The sequence below is a fragment of the Bemisia tabaci genome, chromosome 4 (genome assembly GCF_918797505.1).
Source record: "Bemisia tabaci chromosome 4, PGI_BMITA_v3".
NCBI lineage: Eukaryota > Metazoa > Arthropoda > Insecta > Hemiptera > Aleyrodidae > Bemisia > Bemisia tabaci.
Window position 1 is genome coordinate 36,045,100 of NC_092796.1, and position 9,118 is coordinate 36,054,217.

A 9,118-nucleotide genomic window follows, 5' to 3' on the forward strand; every position below is an offset into this window, starting at 1 on the left:
TGTTTCAACTTCCTTGCTCGGGTTGCAAGCGAACCCCCGTGCGTAGATATCTCGCGCACTTCGACAACAGCGCACTCTAGCGTTTAATCTGCGTAAATGATTCGGAGGAATTTCACGGAACTGCTGAGAACCACTATCGATACAGCGCGGATACACGATGAAAGAGGAAATCGGAGCATTCCCTCCAAAGAAGTCCGTCGCTGAATTTATCATAATTTAATTGCATCGCTACACAAACTCCACTCAAGTTGTGACCCCTTTTTCGTAAGCCCTGTAGCTACGTTGCTCAAAGGCTGATTTCCGAGAAATTTGTCGTTAATTGGGTTTTCCTAGGTATCCACGAAGTAAAAGTGCCACTCGTGGAAGTGGCTAAGGAACGAAACTCGCTTTTAGTTTGCATTTTTGACTATAACTATATGATATGTGAGCTATTCCGCCCGTTTCTCAGGAGTTGACATGGACTGCATTATGCAATTTGGACCTATAAATTCCGGCCCGGTTTAAAAACAACGTATTTGCCATTAGTTTCCGTATGCACATTAGTGTTTTTTCAGATGAGCCAGAATTTGTAGGTCCAAATTGCAAAATGCAGTCCATATCATGTTCGGGGAGAGGAACTTTGATGCAGACCGGTTTTTCTGACTAAATAATCTACCTATGAGCAAGGTTTATTTTTACTTAGTTGACGATATACGATAAAGTGACGTCATTCTATTCCAACAAGGCCCCAACATACTCTTCACTTATGTTTAACGATCGTCCAAAGCAATGCGGCCGGGTCAGCGAGATGAAAGGGATCTTGAGGACTTCTGTGAGGGACTTCAGACGATAGGTGTCCTTGAACTTTGCCACTGACTCTCGTATCCAAAAGAGGGTTGAATGGCCTCTCAAAAAGTCAATTTTCATTTGAGCTTGGTGACTTCAAAGCGTTCATGAAAACAATGTGCGTTTATAACGTCACAATCCCTGCATGAAAAAACATTCACTTCATAAAAGTTTATCGTGTAGGGAAAATATTTGGAAAGAATCAAATTGTAAATTCCCCAATTTATATATTGGATAAGGAGATTGATGCTTGGGTATAAGAAATAATATCAACAGATTAATGATTTGTTAATCAAGAAGTTACATTTTCGTTTAAGTAAACATTTACCGATCGTAATAACACGATTTTGGAAGAAATGATAAAGCGTTATGAGCATTAGATCACATCAGTGCACTTGGAGGTGGTATCAGAGAAGTCTTTTTCGATCAAGTGTGGTATTAAAACAGAGTGTACCTACATTAGACAATAATGACTCTTTTCCACACTATTGCTCTCGAAAGATGCCACTAATAAAGTAAGAAGTGCTGTGACGTTCGGATTTTAATACATAGGACTAGACTTGTAGTATACTTACAGTATATTTTATACTGTTTTTTTCGGATAACATTTTTAAAGAGGCGATTGAAAAACAAACTGAGAGGATACTCGGATATAAATGTACTGATCTCAAAAAGTGGCTTAGCATAGATCCAGACTTGGTCTTTTATGGATGGATTTCAGCTAATGGGAGGAAATATAAGATAGACGTGTAACTGGACGCTGGACGCTAGTGGAGTGTTTGGTGTTTTGGATAGAGACAGGTCCCACATACCACAAAAAAATTTAACAGGAGGTTTGAAAAACACTAAAAACCTTTTATTTAACGTCGGTGAAAATGTCAGTCTGGGGACGCATAACTAAGGGAAGGTAGTCAATGCATCAAATTGTTGTATAAATGAACCTGGGCCTTCTGGAGAGCTTGTCTCATTTTATCGTAAGTCATGACTTGAGGCTTGAAGCGTGTACTCAACGAAACTCAATATTTGGTCCGTATGGTGACACTTACAGTTTTAGTTTGTGGCCACTCAGAATACAGTGCTACGATGCGGATTAGGACGTGAATTAGTGCCGGGGTATCATACTACACAGATTCTAACTTCTAGTTTCCCTCACCGCAGCGAGCGAAGAAACGAATCCTTTGAGAATCTTAGAGAAGCATCTTCCAGGCAAATGTATATGCAGGCCAACAGTTAATTCAAATGACTTTTGGAAGTTTATTCGGATTAATCTTACCCCTTATCTTCGGGATAAACGGAGAACATAATAATGAAACGGCTACGGTAACTGTCAAAATCTTCTATTTCCCATCATCATGACCCCTTATCAGTTACAATTTTTGTAAGTTGGCGATATTAATTTTTCTCCATCTGAAATGCATGTTTCGATTCTAAGAGAGATAGGGAATCGATTAGTCAGAATACATAGGAACGAAATTGATAGGGCGCAATGGTAGTATCGCACCTTAGTCTATATTTGCCTCTTTTACAGTATGATCATACATCTATGTCAGACCTACAGACTTGGAATACATCGAGGATATTGGATCTTAGTGCGCAGAATGTAGTTTAATCTTGAGGTCTACTCTAGTCATCTCTGGCACAAACCTCAATTTTTTTACGGATCAAACTAAGTCCAAATGGAAACGTCTGACTAGCAAACTGTACACGAGTTAGTGCGAATTGAAAAAACCCATGATTCGAATCCATAAGATTTGGTCTTCCAATTTGTTTCCAAGTGGGAATTGCATGACATCGCTTTTTTGCAAAGTTATATTTTTTTAAAGCTTCAATTTTTCATTAAAATTGTCCTTATTGCAGGTTCTGAGAGTCGAGTATGACAGACTTAAAACGAATTTTCTCGCTCAAGAGGAAACGTTATTCAAGCTGTATGAGGAACGACGCAAATTGGATTTTGATTTAGTGCGTATCAGATCGTGTCCCTCCCATTCAAGAACATATTTATAATTTTTGGAGACATTGCGAGTAATTTTTCTCTTCCTCTTTTGCAGGAAGCGCTGAAAAAACACTGGAAAAAAAGTCTCTAAAGTCCTGAGTCTAGACTCGTCAAAAAATCTGAAAAGAAGGAATAATCTTGATTCAATCGGAGTTTTGCTAGAATCAAAAGGAAATTCGCTTGAATAGAGAGGCTTGGCTCTCGATTCAGGCAAAAATTCGATTAAATCAAGAGTATTTTCCCTTGTCAAATTTTTTAAAAGTCCGAACTTTGGATCCGAGAGACTTTTTTTTCCAGTGCGGTTACGTTTAACGCTGCGCTCGGTCAAAGCGTGAAATAAACAGAAATCTTACGTTTGAAACGGCTGCATAGGCGGTTCTACGGGGGTGCCAGTGGGTGCCGGGCACCCCCAAGCAAAAATGAAGCACGGTTATCGGAACCGTGAAATTAATACTTTTAAAGATTTTGTATTCGGTCACACTGAGAAAAAATTCCAGCAATTAATTGAAAATTTTTTAAACAGAATAAATATTGATAGCCGTGTTTTACAAAGATTTTACTGTTTTTTTATGGTAAGATTGTAGTTTTGATGGAAAGTTTTTCTGAAAATTTTCTACATTGAATTTATAGGTATTTCAGTAAAAAGGAAGGTGAGAAAAGGAGAAAGGAGGGTAAGAAAGAAATAAAACTTGAGGGGCGAGACATAGGCCTCCCCTAAGCGACCGTACCCTTCGGGACAGGTCTCCGGCATTTTCCACCTCTGGGCACCCTCAAGCATGAAGGTCTAGAACCGCCTATGAACGGCTGCCTGTCGTTAGTTACTATTTCTCCTCTCTCCGTTTTACGTCTCTCGGAAATTTTTTACAGTCATATTTCCCTCTTATTTTGGTGATGGTGACCTGGAGCTGTGTAACCATAAAATGAGAATACGTGTGCTTAAAGTGCTAGTGTCTTTGGTGTCGAATAAACATGGAAAATATTTTGTCCGGCTCAAAGCGGATGTTAAATTTGCAATAATATTGATTTTGCTCTGTGTTACGAATTGGAATTGTTTAACTAGAGGATAATCTCAGAATTCGTGGGGAAAAGAAAAAAAATTCTAACTTTTCCTGCGTAGGACAAGTCCTTTAATTTAGATATCAAATAGTAAACTAGTGGCTAGTAACCATAAAAAAACCATAACACTGATTGAGACATACGGTAAGAGTTTAATTTTTTTAATGCTTTTTTTTTTTTTTTCCAGGAACAACGTAACATATATTTATTAGCCCTTCGCGTTAAGAGCCGTATAGCAGAGTTGGAGCAACCAGGAGGTTTGCTGTGGCCTCAAAACTACAGGGATCCTTTGCAAATGACGAGAAAACAGCGCTGGACACTACTTTTGACGTCTACTGATAAAGAATTTCTTGATTCGAAAAACGTTCAGCGATTTCGGACGAGCTTCTTTAAATCGTTGATCGGGGTGAAGAGGTTCCTTGAGAACCTCGTCCCCCTACACGAGGACTCCTCGGACATGTCTGTTCGACCCTTGACGGTTTCGGTTCCTGACGAGAGGGAAAATATTGAGGACATGTATGAGATTTATTACGGTATACCCGACCCTGTTGAATGGGAAATCATTACAGTGTTCATTATCCTAGATCCTTTCGATTGGAACAAGCCATCGGATGCGCCTCCATGGACTCAAACCTATAGACCTTTTTGAGACACAAAACCAATAATGGAGATGTTGCATAAGTGAGAAATTTGCGATTTGACTACTGATTCTTAAGTAAAAGTTCGCGAGAAACACGATGGTGCCACTGGTTTTTTCTGAAATTAACTCCCAAGCTCAAAAAAAGCTCTCGAATTGAGGCCAAAATGGAGGGGATATCCCACCCTACCCTGAGAGTCCACCTCTACATCAAGACAAACACTCCATGCAAAGATAGGGAGCAAATACACTAGCAGTGATGCCGTGTTTTCAGTCTTAGAGTCCCCAAATACAGTGGCAGCCCTGTCAATGTATTTGCTCCCTATCTTTGCATGGAGAGTTTGTCTTGATATAGATGTGGACTCTCGGGATAGCGTGGGATATCCCCTCCATTTTGGCCTCAACTTGAGAGCTTGTTTTGAGCTTGGGAGTTGATTTCAGAGAAAACCGGTGGTACCATCGTGTTTCTCGCCAACTTTTACATACGTATCAATAGTCAAATCGCAAATCCCTCACACATGCAACATTTCCATTTTATTACCCATCGAAAAGATCCTCGAAACGCGAAGTTCGGTCCAGTGTGATCCGGAAGAAACCAGGAGCAGCGGAATCGTTTTGCTCGGTGGTTATAATACATAGAAACTATAAAGGAGAGGCCCCAATTTTGTACCCAATGTTTCAGCGACTTCCCGAAGGCGGATTTCCTTGAAACTTTGTACGCATGTGCGGTTCGTGCTGAAGGGGTGCAATTCGTCGTCCGATTTTCGAAATTTTGATTCTAAGGGTTGAAAACACGCTAAAAAAGGGTGACTCGTGTGTTAGAGCGGTGTTCCGCGATCGATCGTCGTCGTCTGGTCGTCGTGGTTTCCCTTCTTTTATTGCGTCTCGATCAGCTGTTTTTTCTGTCTAATTTTGGAGATTCCGAACCGGAGCAGTGTTGCCGAAATCACGAAATCTGTAATTTCACGTTATATTTTCATATGTGTTAAGAATGTTCTGCGTTCATTCTTGAAAGTTGATGTAATTAGAGGATTGTAAATTGTTCGTTCTCGGTCACCTGATGACTCGGCTGCCCGAGGCGTTCGTCGTCATGGATATTCGTCGTTTATGAAGAATTCCGATTTTTTCGTACAGTGCGCGTCGTCTTTTGAATTTTGTTAATATTTGTCGTGTATGAAGAATCCCGAATTTTTAGTAAAGTGCGCGTATTCGTTTTAATATTGAGAATGGATCGGAGTCGAAAACGTGGGCGTCCGGCGAAGCGTGGCAATGTTTCTCGCAATTTATCCGCGCGACGCAAAGTGCGGCATGATGGCTATCTCAGTGAGATAGATAATGTACGACGTAGGGGTGAACAGGGAAATAACCTCAATTCATTTCGGCAGAGCACTGATAATATTATCGAAAATGATTATCCGGAAAATAATTTCGGACTTTTAAATGTGAAGTGCCAGTATTGTGATGGAAAAATTATTGAAATTTTATTTTTCCATCGAGAAGCTGGTCATCATAAAACTTAAATTCTCCATGATTTTTCGTATTCGATAGCAGAAATTTGGTTCAAAATTTAAAGTCGTAAATTTGGATTGTTTCTCATGGAAGAGATGATTTAAGAACGGAAATTTTGAAACACCGCAACGGAGATACGTGGTTTCGCACTTCAGTCGTGCGATACGGACATCCATCAAGTTTAAAAAAATGCATCAAGTCCCCGTCACCGCCGACCAACGCGTTTGTCGATCGAATCAACTACAGGTAGTATGAGCAGGGGGTCAAAACGCCTTCAATTTTTTGAACGCAATACGGACATCCGTCGAGGTTGTATAGTTGTATCAAGGCGCCGTGACAAACGCGTCCCATTGTTTATCGTTACAGACGAATATAAGTTGAGAGAGGCCAGTCATGATGCCTTCAATTTTATACGTACATATTTTTGGGCAAAATGAGAGACGACGTTTCTCCTTTTGCGACGTTGCAGACTTCCTTAGAAATTTTATTTTTCTTTCGAGAAGCTGATCAACATAAAACTTAAATTCTCCATGATTTTTCGTATGCGATTGCAGAAGATTTGGTTCAAAATTTATAGTCGTAAATTTGGATTGTTTCTCATGGAAGGGATGAATTAGGAACGGGAAATTTTGAAACACCGCAATGGAGATACGTGGTTTCGCACTACAGTCGGTGCGATACGGACATCCATCAAGTTTAAAAAAATGCATCAAGTCCCCGTCACCGCCGACCAACGCGTTTGTCGATCGAATCAACTACAGGTAGTATGAGCAGGGGGTCAAAACGCCTTCAATTTTTTGAACGCAATACGGACATCCGTCGAGGTTATATAGTTGTATCAAGGCGCCGTAGCAAACGCGTCCCATTGTTTATCGTTACATACGAATATAAGTTGAGAGAGGCCAGTCATAATGCCTTCAATTTTATACATACATATTTTTGGGCAAAATGAGAGACGACGTTTCTTCTTTTGCGACGTTGCAGACTTCCTTAGAAATTTTATTTTTCTTTCGAGAAGCTGGTCAACATAAAACTTAAATTCTCCATGATTTTTCGTATTCAATAGCAGAAGATTTGGTTCAAAATTATATGAGCTTTGGAAGCAGACAGAGATGCAAAAGCCATACAACTGTTGTACCTCAAAATGTTGGTCATGAAAATAGGTTTGGAGAAGAGGTCGCGAAGTTGGTCTTCGATTCCAGGCTCGGCAAGTCTGAGAAGACCATTATGACAGCATCTGTTAAAATGGCCGTTCACCTCCTCTTTTTTGAAATGCAAGGCATCACAATACTGGTACTTCACATTTAAAAGTCCGAAATTATTTTCCGGAATAATTTAATTTTTCCAGATTATAAATTTAAATTGTTATTAAATGATGATAAATTCAAAATTCCAATTCCAATTTCCAAAATTTCAGAGCATGTTATATCTTCTTTCAAAATTTATTGTCAATTCAAGTTGCTATTCAATTAAAATAAATAACTTAACTACTTTTTTAGGTCTAGCGCAAGATCTCAAAATGTCTGTCACACTCATGATTTTATATTTTTTAAGTTTATTCTTTTGTATGATTTTTCATTTAATGTTTTTAGTGTAGAGCAACATCTCAAAATTTGCCTTTTTTATTTATTGAAATTAATAAATACATCTTCTTACAACAGTTATTTATTTTTTAATTTCAAGACTGCTGGGTCTATAAATTACTACCATATTTACAAAATTGATACTCGCAAACATGTTTTTTGTTTTTGCTGATGGGTACAACAACAGCCCCCATATGTAAAAATATTTTGTAGCTTCTGAATAATTATATTAAAAAATATAAATATGGGCATAATAGGTATAGTAAAATATATTAATACAAAAGTTATTGTTATAACATGGTGTAATTTCATTAATGACGGTTTATCACCGTGCGAAGCATGGGTTGGTTGCTAGTATTTTATAAATGCGTTGGGAAGAAGGAAAACGACAATCTATCTTAAGAATTTTAAGGAGATCGTCCAGTTGCAACATATTTTAACGTCACAGATGTCATTTTTTGGTGGTTATGACAATCCATTGGGAGAGGAGCCAAATGCCAAAATGCCACCAAAAAATTCAGATTGAGTCATCGGTACCATTACACGGTGGCCATGGAGTCTTTATGAGCGAAAAATTACGCCCCTCTGAGTTCCTCATCTAATTTGTATTCGGAAAAACCGAAATTCCCAATGTTCTGGTGAGATTCTCGTCACGATAACCGAATATCATCGCCGCCATCGGGGTATTCCGCCGAAATTTTTATCTACTAAAAATATGATGAGGAAATCATCAACTACTGGGAGATATTTTTCCTGTATCAAGCGTTTGCACAAAAATGAAAACGAATGAAAAATGTTTAATCAACCCGAGTTATGACGATATAAAGTTGTAGTCGCTATTAAAAAAACGTGCTTTTGAGAAAAACCTACTGGATTTCTGTAGTATTCAGATGTTAAAACCGTAGAATTTGAATATCAGGCCAATATTTGGCACAAGGTGACAGTAAGCAGGTAAACTTATATTTTTTAAGGATACTTGAGAGCGTTTTCCGTTGAAACCTTCATTGCTGAATTTTTGACTCTTGTTGACGGAGCGTTTCGATGGAAAATTTGCCCCCGGAGACCAAAGACCTTTCTCCCTACACTGGAAAAAAACACATTGGATCTAAAGTCCAGACTCTTGAAAACATTGACAAGAAAAAGGACTCTTGATTCAATCAGATTTAAGCTTAAATCAAAAGGAAATCCGCTCAAATTAAGAGGCTTGGCTCTTGCTTTAAGCTTAAATCTGATTGAATTAAGAGTATTTTTTCTTGTCGATGTTTTCAAGAGTCTGGACTCCAGATCCAATGTGTTCTTTTTTCCACTGTACCCTTCACTTTCTCCGCGACTAGCCGAACATTTCTGTAAATTTTTCCTGTGCCACTTGAATTTTTGTTTTTTTAACACAGTCAAACATTGAACTCAACAGGCAGCATTCTCCTTCCAATTATAAATTCCTGACTGAAGAACATTAAAAAACCTTAATTAGTTGTGATATCGATAAGGGTCCGTAAATCTACGCAAATGATAGCA

General features: G+C 38.7%; 1 protein-coding gene across 1 annotated transcript; it reads left to right on the forward strand.

The window, feature by feature from the left end:
- The first annotated feature begins 1,862 nt into the window (after nucleotides 1–1,862).
- LOC109038940 (uncharacterized) lies at nucleotides 1,863–7,680 on the forward strand. Its single transcript, XM_072299768.1, has 3 exons — nucleotides 1,863–2,145; nucleotides 2,683–2,784; nucleotides 4,062–7,680. Exons 1-3 carry the CDS (start codon nucleotides 2,065–2,067, stop codon nucleotides 4,521–4,523), a joined length of 645 nt encoding a protein of 214 aa, XP_072155869.1. The 5' UTR covers nucleotides 1,863–2,064; the 3' UTR covers nucleotides 4,524–7,680.
- Nucleotides 7,681–9,118: the final 1,438 nt, after the last annotated feature.